The 14,174-nt window shown below is 56.0% G+C and overlaps 7 protein-coding genes across 7 annotated transcripts; 3 read left to right on the top strand and 4 right to left on the bottom strand.

Annotated features, from left to right (window-relative positions):
• Positions 1-129: 129 nt before the first annotated feature.
• On the top strand, positions 130-1,753 carry WHR41_08512 (uncharacterized protein; the record flags this gene model as incomplete). The annotated part of the gene is made up of 2 exons (XM_069377116.1): positions 130-381; positions 445-1,753. 2 exons carry the CDS (start codon positions 130-132, stop codon positions 1,480-1,482), a joined length of 1,290 nt encoding a protein of 429 aa, XP_069225733.1. The 3' UTR covers positions 1,483-1,753.
• A 974-nt stretch (positions 1,754-2,727) lies between these two features.
• GPD (Glyceraldehyde-3-phosphate dehydrogenase) lies at positions 2,728-4,284 on the top strand. The gene is made up of 5 exons (XM_069377115.1): positions 2,728-2,909; positions 2,979-3,028; positions 3,084-3,147; positions 3,202-3,886; positions 3,945-4,284. The coding sequence occupies exons 1-5, from the start codon at positions 2,898-2,900 to the stop codon at positions 4,145-4,147; spliced, it is 1,014 nt and encodes a 337-aa protein (XP_069225678.1). The 5' UTR covers positions 2,728-2,897; the 3' UTR covers positions 4,148-4,284.
• A 55-nt stretch (positions 4,285-4,339) lies between these two features.
• Positions 4,340-7,030, top strand: WHR41_08510 (uncharacterized protein; the record flags this gene model as incomplete). Its single annotated transcript, XM_069377114.1, has 3 exons — positions 4,340-5,494; positions 5,559-5,885; positions 5,935-7,030. The coding sequence occupies exons 1-3, from the start codon at positions 5,109-5,111 to the stop codon at positions 7,028-7,030; spliced, it is 1,809 nt and encodes a 602-aa protein (XP_069225677.1). The 5' UTR covers positions 4,340-5,108.
• Positions 7,031-7,167: 137 nt separating this feature from the next.
• On the bottom strand, positions 7,168-8,254 carry WHR41_08509 (uncharacterized protein; the record flags this gene model as incomplete). Its single annotated transcript, XM_069377113.1, has 2 exons — positions 7,168-8,153; positions 8,218-8,254. The coding sequence occupies 2 exons, from the start codon at positions 8,252-8,254 to the stop codon at positions 7,168-7,170; spliced, it is 1,023 nt and encodes a 340-aa protein (XP_069225737.1).
• A 997-nt stretch (positions 8,255-9,251) lies between these two features.
• On the bottom strand, positions 9,252-10,493 carry WHR41_08508 (uncharacterized protein; the record flags this gene model as incomplete). The annotated part of the gene is made up of 2 exons (XM_069377112.1): positions 10,337-10,493; positions 9,252-10,273 (listed from the first exon to the last, which is right to left on the bottom strand). The coding sequence occupies exons 1-2, from the start codon at positions 10,407-10,409 to the stop codon at positions 9,252-9,254; spliced, it is 1,095 nt and encodes a 364-aa protein (XP_069225738.1). The 5' UTR covers positions 10,410-10,493.
• A 254-nt stretch (positions 10,494-10,747) lies between these two features.
• Positions 10,748-12,695, bottom strand: WHR41_08507 (uncharacterized protein; the record flags this gene model as incomplete). Its single annotated transcript, XM_069377111.1, has 8 exons — positions 10,748-11,085; positions 11,143-11,241; positions 11,290-11,773; positions 11,829-11,901; positions 11,954-12,258; positions 12,313-12,423; positions 12,473-12,520; positions 12,576-12,695. 8 exons carry the CDS (start codon positions 12,693-12,695, stop codon positions 10,934-10,936), a joined length of 1,392 nt encoding a protein of 463 aa, XP_069225712.1. The 3' UTR covers positions 10,748-10,933.
• A 119-nt stretch (positions 12,696-12,814) lies between these two features.
• On the bottom strand, positions 12,815-13,595 carry WHR41_08506 (uncharacterized protein; the record flags this gene model as incomplete). The annotated part of the gene is made up of 2 exons (XM_069377110.1): positions 13,215-13,595; positions 12,815-13,164 (listed from the first exon to the last, which is right to left on the bottom strand). Exons 1-2 carry the CDS (start codon positions 13,294-13,296, stop codon positions 12,815-12,817), a joined length of 432 nt encoding a protein of 143 aa, XP_069225736.1. The 5' UTR covers positions 13,297-13,595.
• Between the last annotated feature and the right edge of the window lie 579 nt (positions 13,596-14,174).

The following is a 14,174-nucleotide window of genomic DNA, read 5'->3' as shown; positions in this document are numbered from 1 at the left end:
TACCGCACAGCTGCCTAAATTCAACTTCACCTTTTCCCGCACCGACTCTCATCACGCACCGAATACCGCACACGAAACACATCACGCAAACATCTACTCTCTCAACCCCTTGCACTACTACCAACCGCCATGGCTTCAAGCGAGGTAGACGGTCTGATAGTCAAGCTGCTCGCGCTCGCGGAGGACCTCGGCGCGCAGAGGAAAGCAGAGATTGTGTCTGTTGTCGGGAAGCTCTCTCTGGCCGCTGATCGCGAGCGTGCAGCAGCCATCAACGAGATCAACAGACTCCGCGAGAGGGCCGCTGAGCGTGGAGGTTCATACGAGCCTCCGCGCTACATCGACTCCGATGCTCCTGCGCCGCGCAGAGCGCAGGCGCCCACGGTAAGCCGCCATAACAACTTCCTTGAGCTACTTCGAAGGACAGCTATTGACCAGAGCATCTAGACTCGAGGCAACGGCCGCATCCATGAAGTTCGCTCGCAGCCGTCTAACCTTGACTATGGACCAGATCATGTCCTGAGAACTAACAAGCAGCCTCCGCCGCCGACGGCACCCCGAGCTCCCATCGATCATCGCAACCCCCTGGCTCAGCCAACCTTTCCTGCCATCAGAAGTGCTACTTTTGCTCCGCCCAGGGCGCAGGCGGCTCGTGCCCCGCAGAGCGCCACCGAAGGCCCTGTTGTGGGGTTTGAACATTTTAATCAAGACAGGTTTCGAGCTCTGCAAGCCCCGCCACAGGCCAATGATGAAGATGAAGATCCCATGTCTAAGCTCGAGACGCTCAGCATTAACACGCAGTCAGCTACATCTGCAAACACCGAGCCAGTCAGACCTCGCGTGAAGCTGCCAGGCGTGCCGGCAGTGGCTCGCCCGCTGTACAACCCCTCCAACCAACCCAAGCACAAGACCGGCCAGCTTCCGCCTCCGAGCTCAAAGAAGCGTAAGGCTGCTCCGGATGCTTCAGAAATCATGGGCGCCACCAAAAAGGCGAAGACTTCCGCCGTGCAAGCTGCTCCCGCCATGTCAAAGCAGCAGACCTCAGCGACGTCCCAGGCACTAGTGGTAGCTCCAAGCCATGTGGCACTGCTGCCACAACTGAGCGGAGGATCCTCGAACGAGTATCAGTCATCCTGCATCGCATGCCCTGGAAACCACGGCAAGCCAGCCTGCATGGAGTGCATCAGCCAAAAGAAGCAGGGATGCGACGGGGAAGCGGCCTGCAACCACTGCAAAAGCAAAAGCAAGTGCATGTACATCCTGTGCGATGTATTCAGATGCGATGACGAGACTTGCACCCTGCTTCACTCCTGCCAGTACGAAATTCCGGCCAAAGGGAGTGGCGTGGTCCGTAGGAACGTCGTTGGGCACACTGTCAAGGAGTCGGCTTTGACGAGAGCCGAGAGACGGCAGATTCGGCGCATCAGAGAGTCAGTCGCGAAGTTCGTTGCACAGCCGAACATCAAGGTCGAGGTGACTGACTGAGCACAAGTCAAGAGTCTTGCTTGTGGGCAGACACCTGTGATGGGGCTTAGACGGCGTGATTGGCCAGAAAAACAGTCACTTTTGACATGCTAGTCAGAGTGCAGCTTTCAGACAATCACGTCGTCTGTCCGTCCTCACAAGCATGGTGATGGAGAGCAGACGGCGCGGTTGGCGAGAAACAGTCACGCTGGCATGCTAGCCAGGGTGCAGCTGTTGGTCAACCGCGTCGTCTGTCAATGCTCACAAGCATGGTTTATGTGTCGCTGTCTGCCAGGGCGCTGCGTGTGTTTACCCTGCTCGGTCGAGGCCGGGCGGTGAGGCCAACAAGGCAGCGCGCTTGGGCAGCACGGCACTTTCTTTACTTTTCTTTATTGCGTGATCGATGTTTTGGGAGAACCCGGAAGAGCGGGTTGGACAGTGTCGCTTCACCCGGCATTTCCAGCTTCGAAAGGGCGTCAGGTTCATGGGACGTTGTTCCATGGGCTGACGCTCTGCGGACGCTCACGTGTGCTTGCTTTGCTTTTTATAGCTGAACGACTTGATAATGGATGGTTTGAAAATGACTTGGTCATGCTTGCGGTAAATTGATGCGCTTGAACGAGAGTAACAGGTGATGGATTCTCACGTTGTAGCGGGTGAACGGCACGAAAGATTGCGTTTTCGACTCCAAGTGCTTGGGTCAGCTTTACGAGATGATGGTGCATTGCCTCCTTAATACCAGCGTGTGGCAAAAGGTGACAGCCGACTTCCTTGGTCACCTGCCTGTCGAACACCGCCCAAACGACTATCTTTGACCATTATTGATGACGGCTTGTCACTATCCGCCCCAGCGCTGGCGTGTTTGTCAGCCCGCAGCCGACCCCGGAGGCCGCAGAAGGTCCGAGTCGGCTGGCGAAGCCCCAGCGCAAGTGGTTGAGGGCCGTTGCAACCACGATGGCTGCGGCGCCAGACTGACGACCACGACGTCTCTCTGCCGCGCAAAAGCACCCACGCGGGCCTCGGGCGAGCGCCGAGCAGTCTGATATCCATATTGCCCGGTCTAAGAAAAGAAACCGGAGCACGACAGGGCGCGAAAACAGACCGGAGGCACCCCACGAGGGGTCCGGAGAAGGCAGGCGTCTGGAGAAGGGCGCGGCCCACTCCGGCCACGAGCAGCTTGTTGGGCGGGCTGCAATCAGAGCCACCACTTGGCGCGCGAATACGTCAAAGCTCGCCAGCAGCCCCGCCGACCGCTGCCCCTCCAAGAAAAAGCTCAACATCTCCCGCCGCTCTGCCACCTCTCCACCATCATCATTCCAAACACACTCCGTCTTCCTGTACGTTGCTGCCGCTGCGCTCCATCTCCTGCCATCGCCGCACACTCTCCCGCTCACACTCATCCCAGCAACCCCACCACACATCCACAACAAGCCACAATGGTCGTCAAGGTGCGTACAAGAGCTTGCGGGACAGCCAAACACAACAGAAGGGAGAACAGCATCTGATGGATAACACAGGTCGGTATCAACGGTTTCGGCCGCATCGGTCGCATCGTCTTCCGCAACGCGTATGTCACCTCATCCACGCTGCACGCAAAAAGAGCACAGGCTGATACCCCGCAGCGTCGAGCACCAGGACATCGACATCGTCTCCGTCAACGACCCCTTCATTGAGCCTCACTACGCCGTAAGTACATTTGACGATCCTCCAGTCTACTCCAAGCTCACATTTCCCCTCCAGGCCTACATGCTCAAGTATGACTCCACCCACGGCATCTTCAAGGGTGAGGTCGAGGTCGACGGCAAGGACCTGATCGTCAACGGCAAGAAGGTCACCTTCTACACCGAGCGCGACCCGGCCGCCATCCCCTGGTCCGAGAAGGGCGCCGAGTACGTCGTCGAGTCCACCGGTGTCTTCACCACCACCGAGAAGGCCTCCGCCCACTTGAAGGGTGGCGCCAAGAAGGTCGTCATCTCCGCTCCCTCCGCCGACGCCCCCATGTTCGTCATGGGCGTCAACGAGAAGAGCTACACCTCTGACATCCCCGTCCTCTCCAACGCCTCTTGCACCACCAACTGCCTTGCTCCCCTCGCCAAGGTCATCAACGACAAGTACACCATCATTGAGGGTCTCATGACCACCATCCACTCCTACACCGCCACCCAGAAGACCGTCGACGGTCCCTCCGGCAAGGACTGGCGCGGTGGCCGCGCCGCTGCGCAGAACATCATCCCCTCTGCCACCGGTGCCGCCAAGGCTGTCGGCAAGGTCATCCCCGAGCTCAACGGCAAGCTCACCGGCATGGCCATGCGTGTCCCCACCGCCAACGTCTCCGTTGTCGACCTCACCTGCCGCATTGAGAAGGGTGCCTCTTACGAGGAGATCAAGAAGACCATCCAGGAGGCCTCCAACGGCGAGCTCAAGGGTATGTGATTCCAGCTTGCATCTGCGAAAATTGCCCGTAAACTAACTTTCTATCCCAGGCATCCTCGCCTACACCGAGGACGAGATCGTCTCCTCCGACCTCAACGGCCACAACGCCTCTTCCATCTTCGACGCCAAGGCCGGTATCGCCCTCAACTCCAACTTCATCAAGCTCGTCTCCTGGTACGACAACGAGTGGGGCTACTCCCGCCGTGTCCTCGACCTCGTCTCCTTCATCGCCAAGAAGGACGGTGCCCACTAAATGTGTTGGAAAACTCAACAGATATGAGCCGTACGTGACAAGATCCAGCCTTGGGTGTTTGTCATGCTGTTAAAGGCGGTAGTTTATGATCATGCATGAATAGAGAGAAACTCTGAACAAAAAGCTTCACCTCACAATCTTCGTCTCGACACCTTGTGGCTCTGTTGTTTCCGCGGGGATCCCAATCCGGTTGTTGGCGGTCCAGTCCTTGAGCCGAGCAGGTCAATCACCTAGCACCTTTAGCGAAGGATGCACAAGGTGTAAACCGCCGTGGTCTTCCGAAATCTTGACAAACACTGCCGTCACTTCTCGTCAAGCCCGGAATGCTCGATTCCGCGGAACATGTCGCGGACTAGTGCTTTTCGTGAAGACGAGTGGCCGAGGTCCGTAAACAACCGGGTTCCTGCAGCGTCTTCGGAGGCTTGCATTCTTTCATGACCTGACACGGAATCGTACAATCTGACGCACCCTAGCAGAACGACATGTTCTTATACTTCTATGCTCCCGCCCGATCGCCCATCAACGAATGCACAGGGCAACACTCCCATGTCTCACAGCGCGGACCAACCCCCGCCTTGCTCCAAGCTCCGTCGATCCCACCAACTGTCACCTTCTTCATCGCCTCTAGCTCCGTGGCACCGGCTTATCGCTTTCAAGGCGCGAGTCTTGTGTTTGCTTGAAGCGAGCCTTTTCGCTCGGCGGTGTGGAATGCTATTCGCTGCGGACGGTGCGGTGTCTTGTAGGTGGGGACTGGCAGGGTGGATGTTACATTACGTTCGCCTGCCTACCTAGGTAGGTAGGTACTTAGATCCAATGGCTCTTGGATTGTGATAAGAGAGGGTGGTATTGTGGGTAGGTCCAAGTCTTGTGTCTTTTTCTTCGCTTCCTTCTTCCTGTTCTTGTTCTTTTCTCGGGAACACCAAGCGTTGAGTCGCAAGAAAGAGCCGGGACCTCGAAAACCATGGCTCGACCAAAGACCGCAGCAGCCTCCCTCCTATCTCTCAGCGCCCTCCCTCTCGCCCTCAGTCAATTCGTCCAAGGCCCCGCAAACCTCACCAAAACAGAAGGCTACTACAACCTCACCGTCCGCTACAAAGAAGTCGCCAGCGAGATCTGCGAGCTCACGCCGGGCGTCAAATCCTACTCCGGCTACGTCGACGTCGCGCCGCAGCAGTCGGTCTTCTGGTGGTTCTTCGAGGCGCGCAATGTCGATCCGGAGGAGGCGCCGCTGACCGTCTGGATCAATGGCGGGCCCGGCAGTTCGAGTATGATCGGGTTGTTCGAGGAGATTGGGCCGTGCTGGATCAGTGAGGAGGGGGCGGTGGAGTATAATGAGTTTGCGTGGAAGTGAGTCTTGAATCCAGTGAGTGCTATGGGCTTTGAGAAGATTTGCTAATCTCGTTGCTTGCAGCAATGTCTCCAACATGCTTTTCGTCGATCACCCGGCCCAGGTGGGTTTTAGCTACTCCGATCCCGTGCCCGGCTACGTTGATGCGAACATGGGCAACATCATCGCTCTGCCGAACGCGACTTGCCCTGATTACGCGCTGGACATGGGAACTTGCGGAACGTACTCTTCTCCGAATGTTTCTAACACAGCGAACACTACTGAGGGTGCGGCGCCGAGCATGTGGAAGACGCTGCAGGGATTTATGGGTGCTTTTCCCGAATATTCGGCCAATGGCGTTCACTTTGCCACGGAGAGCTATGGTGGTCATTACGGACCTATCTTCAACGAGTAAGTCGTGATGTTTGGATTTGGCGAAGAGTCGCACTGACGTGTGTAGGTACTTCTTGACGCAAAACGAGTTGATTCAGGAAGACAAGCTTCCCGGCGCACATGAGATTGACCTTCAGTCTGTAATGATCGGTAACGGCTGGTACGATCCCCGGATCCAATACCAGGCGTTCTACTGGTTCACCGTCTCGCCTGGTAACACCTACGACTACCGACCGTACAACTCCTCCGTAGAAAGCATGATATACAACGCTCTCTACGGCCCTGGCAACTGCTACGACCAAAGCATCGACTGCAACAACCGCGGCGAGAACGCCCTCTGCGAAGTAGCCGATACCTTCTGCTACAATAACGTCGAGTCCGTCCTCGGCCGCTACGCCGGACGCAGCGAGTACGACATCCGCGAGCTCGTCCCCGACCCCTTCCCCTACGGTTACTGGCGCGACTACCTCAACTCCGCCAAGATCCAGCAGGCCCTCGGCGCCTTCGTCAACTACACCGGCGACGGCGGCAGCACCGTCGGCAGCGCCTTCGGCAACACCGGCGACGACGACCGCGAGTCCGGCACCGTCGCCGCCTCGCGCTCCCTGGCCGACCAGGGCGTCTACACCGTCCATTTCGCAGGCGACTCGGATTTCATATGCAACTGGGCAGGAATTGAAGTTGTCATGGATCACATCGATGCGCCGGGCTACTCGGAGGCCGGGTACGTGAACATCTCGACGTCCGACGCCATCGTGCACGGCCAGGTCAAGCAGAGCGACAACGTCGCCTTCGCGCGCATCTACGAGAGCGGGCACGAGGTGCCGTTCTACCAGCCGCTCGTGGCGCTGGAGATGTTCGAGCGCGTCGTCAGTGGCTTCGATGTTGCTACGGGCGAGCGCAGGGTCGCTAAGGGCGAGGGCTTCAAGACCGTGGGTACCCCCAAGAGTACTTACCGTGAAGGTAATGCGACGGTGCAGTTTGAGGTTGTGCCTGAAGGGTCGACTTACAATACTACGACGAACGAGCCGGATCTACCTGCTGGTGATGGCACGGAGGCTGCGGCGAAGTCGAAGAGGGGGTTGAGTGGGCGGAGCACGAAGATGCTGAGTAGGCGGGCGAACCAGCAGGTTTCGAGGCCTGTTAGATTGCCGAGGTTTTAGGTAATTGACGGATGATCATGTCCTGGCCTTCTATGTGCTGATTTTCTTAGGGAGCGTAGCCATCTGTGCTGCAAGGCAATTTGGGCACGATTCAAATAAGGCTATGGATTTGCGCTGAAATGTACATGTAGTAGATTCTACGACCTTGACGACTCTCGGTCGTCATCCTCACCAACGACGTCCTCCTCAGACTCGCTTTGCCACTGGGTGATCACAACCCACCGGATCTTGTTCGCGTTCTTCTCTTCCTTCGAGATCTTACTATGCTCGTCAGCCTTCTCGCCAGTTTTCTCCCTCATCTTCTTCTCCACCTTGCGCTGTTCCTTCGCGACATCTCTCTCAGCCTTCCTAATCTCGGACTCTTTCCTCCTCTTGCCCTGCTTCGCAAGCTCTCTATCCAGTCTAGCCTGCTTCTTCGCAAGATCTTCCTGAGCCTTCCTCATCTCCTCATGCACCCCTTCTTCTGTCTCTCGCCACTTCTTCAACCTCTCCTGCTCTTCCTCTTCATGCTTCTTAGCAGCCCTCTTCGCCTGCCACGCTCCCATTTTGTCGAAGAAATTGCTAGACGAAGCAGCCTCCGGCACATCAAAGTCCAGCGGCGCAACAAAGCCCTCCAGCGCCCTCACCCTCCTAACCCTCGGATCCACCCACGGCCTCCCCGCCCTCCGCGCCGCAACACCGCCCTCCATCCCCGCCGTCTCCACATCAAGATCCCCCACCGTCTCCAACGGCGGCAGCACCAGCCTCCGCTCCGGATGGCCCACCTTGGCCATCATATCCCCCGTCCCCAGCACCGAAGCATGCAGCCCCACCGGGTGGAACAGATCCGCATTCCGCTCCTTGACGTACGCTTTCGTCCTCGCGAACGACGTCGCGGCCGACGCCAGCCCGGCCGCGAACTGCAGCCCCGCGCCGACGCTTTGCGTCACGGGAGCGCCGTGCGCGAAGCCCATGAGCGTGCCGGCTAGGTTGACGGTCTGGAAGGCAGGGTGTGAGATGAAGACTTCGTTGAGGCCGTCGAGGAAGGCGAGGAATTGGTGCTGGGGGATGAGGGGGGAGAGCGAGGGTGGGTAGGCGCGTGTGAAGGGGCTGGCGAAGGTGGAGCCGAAGGCTTTGGAGGTTTCTGAGAGGGAGGGAGGGTTAGGACCGGGGTTCTAATGGCGGGGAGGGGAGAGGGGGGATCTTACGGGGGATCACGACGGGGAGGGAGTGGTCGTTTGGCATGGTTGGGCGGATCGATCGGTGTGAGAGTCGCGGGAGAGAGTGCTGTTGGGTTTTGTGAGAGGCGAGATATGGCTGATATTGTTGATCCTGCTGCGTGACGGTTGACTGGTAGCGCGCATACTCTGTCGAATCGACGGAGGTAACGTCATGTTGAATGTATGGATTGCTGTATGTGCGGGAAGGCCTGGCAAGAGATGCACTATGCGGCAGAGGCACCCTGGACGGACCTGGCTGGGAGGCGAAGTGTGATTCGTACGATGGAGGTAGATCTGAGGGAGATCGATCGAGTGGGTAGGGATTGTGATGAGGACTTTTGTGGTCCAACTTTTGATCGAAAGGCATTTTCGTATCAAGCATGGCCATGAAGGAGACAATAAGCGTAGAAGTGATGTGATCGAGTAAGGAAGAGTGTCAGAATGAGGATTGGACCTAAAGTCTTTCATATGACATACCATGGCTCTTATATACTTGCCAAAATGTTTCAACAAATCGCATTGGATCTCCGGTTCATGATACCTGAAACTGAGAAGATCCTGACCCCATTCATTTTGCGAAGTCAAGCATAGGCAAGCTCAATGCTACGCTGTTAAAGGCTCGCCAGGATTCTTAGCGCTACAGCATTTGCCATAAAGAGTATTCCGGGCGCAACTCCGTCCGTTGGGGGCAGGCTTATCGCATGGCTGAGCAACAGCGCTTTGCTTGCCCAAAAGAGCCAACATAGCGCTCTTGCATATCCTACAGCAGCGATTCTCGAGACCAAGATTATACGCCATCACATGTGCGTGCGTGGTGATGAAGTGAATGCTTGGGAGCTTACTAGCCGACCCCGTATTGCTCGTGTACGTGGTGTGATACGAGCCTCCATTTCTATCGACCTCTCCCAGGTCTTACATCTCTCGACGAGACCAAGCCTTCCGATGCATCATGCCTCAAAGTTCTGCACACACAATCACTATTCAAACCGCATACACGGTAGCGACCAATGCCAGGCGCCGCCTTAGCCACTCCTGAGCCCATGACACCAGTCCAGTAGATTGACAAACGTCTCGCAAGGCGGAGAGCCCAACGCTTTGTCAATGGCCGGCTGCACATGCACCTCGGTCTTCCCTTGTGCAAGAGTCAGTGAAGTCTTCTTGTCAGCAGGTGTGCAGACCATGTTCGCAAAATCCAGGATGTCGTCCCGCAGGCACTCAAACCCTCCTACGGTAATGATGATCTTCTTGACCGGCACAGCATTCCAGAACGAAGCACCACCCGACAAAGGATCCGCCCAAACCCCTGCTTGAGGAGCCCAATAATGCGTGAACATCTCCGCACCTTCAACGCTGATGTAATCCCTCGCGGCATTGTCTTTGAAGCTCTTTGCAGTGAACGTAGTCGCCACCATCGGGCTGATCAAGAACGCGCCTCTGAATTCCGTCTCTCCCTTACCATCAAAAGCCGTGATGGGCGGTACTTTCGGATGCGGCTCCTTGATATGTGCAAGCAAGCCTAGAGCCAAGTTGCCCCCAGCCGAATCACCTCCCAGGGCGAGATCGCCCGCGCTGTGCTTCTCCAAAAGCATATTTAGGGCGCGTGAGGCTTGCACGAGCTGGCCAGGGAACTGCGCCCCGGGCGCGAGAGTGTACTCTAGAAAGTACACCTTCGAAGCGCCCATCGCACGCGCGCAGTCGAAGACGACCGGAACTTGTGCCGTGCCGTTTATCTGATTCCTGTAGCCACCGCCATGAAGGTAGAAAACGACCGTCGGTGAGTCTTGGCTGCCGACAGTAGCCTCGTGGAGCGTCGCGTCCGGATACCCTTCGCACGAAAATACCTGGGAAGAAAGTGGAACTCCGAGAGCCTCGCACCCTTGCGTGAGGTTTTCTCCAGTTGTCGGTCGACCGGCTTGGTAAGCTTCGCGTCTTGTGAGGCCCGTCTTGTGGCGCAGGAAGGAGACGGCCAAGATCTGCTTGAGCGGCCAGCCGACCTGGTAGAGTGCGGGTGCAGTCGTCAATACATCTTTGAATCCTGCCACAACTTTGTACCATCTTGTGATTAGCCTTAGAGCGTAGTTTCGTTGTGCGGTTGAGTACGGCTTACCGAGGTGTAACAACTGAATGGCGTTTCCAATTCGCTCCGTCAACGTGACTTGATGCTTGACATGACTAGCCATTTCGTGATCAGATGTCGACGGAAAAATGTGAAGAGTCGAATATTAGTCTTGACAAGCTAATGTATACTATGTAGTCAATCGGCACGCTCTCGGCAGACGTAGGTCTTGGCCCGGACCGCAGATCTTATATGCGCGGAACCGACTTTCAATCAGTAAGGGGCAATCGTAACGGAAACCTTGATCGAAGCCGAATTTCCTTTGCTCCAATTGCACGACTCAATTGTTCTCGCAGAAGACGAAATCCGGGACGAGAAGGAAAGTAGACCCCTCCGATCCCCTCACATCATTGGACGACCTCGGTATCTGCACCTTACGTCCGTAATTGATCGCCACAACAGTGCCTGATCACTATTAGTTCAGCACTATCGCCGAAGCAAAAACATATCGCTGGATGGTCTAAAATGCTTGCTGCTATCTCCAGTTACACGACTCGTCTGCGCGTCGCTCAGAGATGCAGGATCTAACTATTCAATTCGATCATAACCAATAGCTACAGCATTGCCGACGCCCTTCTAGCACCCAATCTACACATGAATCAGTGTCAGACCGGTGAACGCCGCAGTCGCTCCCTCGAACACTTTCTCCTTGGGAGCCGGACGATCGGGGTTACACTTCCAGATGCGACCGGCCATGTCGGCAACCCAGATAGCGTTCTTCTGAACGTCGAACTTGAGGCCTACGGAAGGTATGTCAGCTTGCACTATTCATCATCCACCAGCAAAGAGGGTCATACCAATCGCTTCACCAAAGCCTTGAGCAAGTATGCGGCGTCCAAGAGCCTTCTCGCTCTCAGGCTGCGGACCAACTACGGTCTTCATATTGAGAGTGTTGCCTGCTACGCATCAGTAAAGACCAGCAGTCTAATGCAAGAACGACTAACCTAGCGGAAGCTCGCCGCGATCAGTCCAGTAGAGAACGTTCTCTTCGTCATTGAGCTCCAGGTCGATAGGTTCTGGCAGCCCACCAATGACCAGCTCGACGTCCGTCCTGTCGGCAGCAGTTGCACCTCTCGGCATATCTATGTTGGCGGAGAAAATGCGACCCTCGCTTCCTTTACTCCTGCCCTTCTGAGTCCAGTAGATTTTCCCAGTCTTGGGAGACGGAGCGATGCCGACGCACCAGTTCTTCTCGTCTTTCAGTTTCTCGGGCTCTTTCTGCCAGTCGGCGGTTTGGTACAAGGTCTCGATCTCTGAGCCACCAAGGTTCACGCGCATCACTCTGCCGCCTTCGCGATCGCAAAAGTACAGCTTCTTGTTAACTGCATCGACGCGGCACTGCTTAGGAGTATGAACCGACCCCTCTGGAACGATGGTTTTGATGTCACTTCCGTCCAGGTTGGAAGAGAGAACTGAACCGTCGTTCTTCTGTAAGACCGTCAACAGAGTTACAACTTGCCCGGTGCCATCCGCTTCAGCTTACCGTTGGTGTGCCCATCTGCGTCCAGTAGAGACGTTTCGTGTCAGTGGAGACATCGATGCCGTCTGGCAGATAGCTGTGCGTGGTGTCAGATCCAATTGTTTGCTGCTATGTGGTGTCAGACTAACCCGCTACCGACAAGCTGCGTCGGCTTCCCTCCCTGATCTGCATTCAGAGAAAGGACTTGTCCTCGGTGCGCCATTTGGTCGAAGCTCATGCCATCGTGCAAAGTCTCCGCCATGCCCAGGTTCAGGACAAACAGCTTCGTCTCCGCCCCCGGCGCGGCTTTATCATAAAGACCACCTTTGGAGCTCTTGGCGCCCAGCTTACCACTGGAGACAAACCCATCGTGAAGCCAATCGGCGTGAGCTGAGGGTAGGCCTCGCTCGTCGATATAGTGCCTCTCGATGTGTTCGACGGTGTCTAGGCCGACCTGGCGAGGAGTCAGCGCAATGCATGGTCAAAGACGAAGACACGGGCGACCAACCAAGTCCATCAGGTGGCAAGGCCCATCTCTCGCACCGTACTGCTCCTTGAAGACGCGATCGATGTCTGCGGCTGTGGAGACGCCTTCTTGAAGCACCATGAGGCATTCTCGCTGGAAGAATAGTGAGCAAGAATTCATAGAGTATTTCGCTTTGACTGACCTTGATGGCGGCCCAGATTCTGTTGAAGACGAAACCAGTGGACTCTTTCTGCGCAGTCGTCAGTGCAATTCCGTAGCTTTCTGTATCCTCCGAAAAAATTCACCAAGGCCACAATAGGGTGAAGACCCGCTTCCTTGTGACGATCGAACAGAAAATCGATCAGCGCTGGATGTGTCTTCCCGTCTGTCATCAGCTCAACAGTCAATGCGTCTGGAGGCATCATATAGTCTGGCTACGTCAATATCGATGCTCATGAAATAAGTGAGAGTGAAAGGTCATACGAGTATTCCTATCCGCTATCAGCGCTCCGCAATCAACCTCAATTCACCGCATGCATAATACTTACAAGACACGACTTTTCGTCTCATCCTTGATCTTCCCAACCAGCTCGCTGGACTTGTATGAAGAGGAGTTGCTGGCAAGGATGCAGTCACTGGGCGCAGATCTCTCGAGCTCGGCAAACGTATCCTCTTTCAGCTTCAACACCTCCGGCACGGCTTCGAAAACGAGCCATGAATGCTTGACTGAACACGCCAGATCATCCGTAGCTTCTACTTTACCCGGACGACTATTCTCTACGAGTGCCTGGAAGGTGCCCAATTCGGAATTGACATATGCCACGGCATCGTTGCGCGATTTCTCTGAAGGATCTCTTATAACGACGTCGTATCCAGCCGCGATCCAACATGCCGCTGTGCCGTATTAACATGTTTTCTTGACTGTAGACATTCTCCTATCTCACCAATGCGGCGACCAAGTACACCACCGCCCAGCACGGTCACAGGGCGGTTCCGGTAATCATCGGGCGGCTGCCAAGACGCCATTGCTGCAGACGAACAAGGAGGTGAGGGAGGATGAGATGTAAATTGCCGTTGGCAGGAGGGATCAGGCGTCGAGTAGGTCTATCAAGCGGCAATATGCAATATGTAAAGACGAGATGACGGGCCCGGAAGCATGCGGCCGATGGCCTTGCGGCCGAAACCATGCCGCTTTATCCTTCACTTCGAGCATCTTCGCGTGGCACGGTCTTTGGCCGAGCTGCCTCGGCTCCGAACAGGCTGTGGAGAGCACTGGTGAAGTAGACTTGCCAGTTGCATCATGCCGGCACACCCGAAAACAAAAGGGCGTGATTCGACAGGGTGACAGATAGTCACGCAAACATTGACATCGGACAGTGACGTCGCCGGGGCCCACATGGCGGATCGAGGCGGGACGACAGACGGCCCGAACCTTCAGATGCACGTTAAAGCTTGGCATGCAAGGTGGCCTCCCGGATGGTCTCGGGAATTGCCCGGCTCGTTGTACAAGCATGCATGCTAAAAACGAATGATGGAATGATACGGTTCTACACCGGTAAGATCTCGCCAATCGTCCAAAGACTATTGTTGCAGAGGTAGAGCAGAGTGGATCCCGGACCTCTTCTCCAGGTCTGTATTGAAGGACTGCAGGCGACGATTCCCTCAGTGGAGGTCGCGGCCTCTTTAGGAAGAAGTCGCCGATTGATACGAACACGATGTAGTAGGGGTGTCTGCATGAGCCAGTCCACGGTGAGACCAGAGCCAGATCGATTGGTGTAGACGAGGAGATGGCCGAGGCGTTCTCCTTAGAAGTCTTCCCCACCGTGTGCACAGACCCACCGCGTGCTCACGCGACGCGTTTGTCAACACATGGCTCTATCGTCGCATATCTCGACAGGAGGAAT

This window comes from Cladosporium halotolerans, assembly GCF_011745625.1.
Source record: "Cladosporium halotolerans strain TM138-S3 chromosome Unknown Sca47, whole genome shotgun sequence".
NCBI classification, from domain to species: Eukaryota; Fungi; Ascomycota; class Dothideomycetes; order Cladosporiales; family Cladosporiaceae; genus Cladosporium; species Cladosporium halotolerans.
The sequence above is the reverse complement of the archived record's forward strand: the minus strand, read 5'-3'. Positions and strand labels throughout refer to the sequence as shown.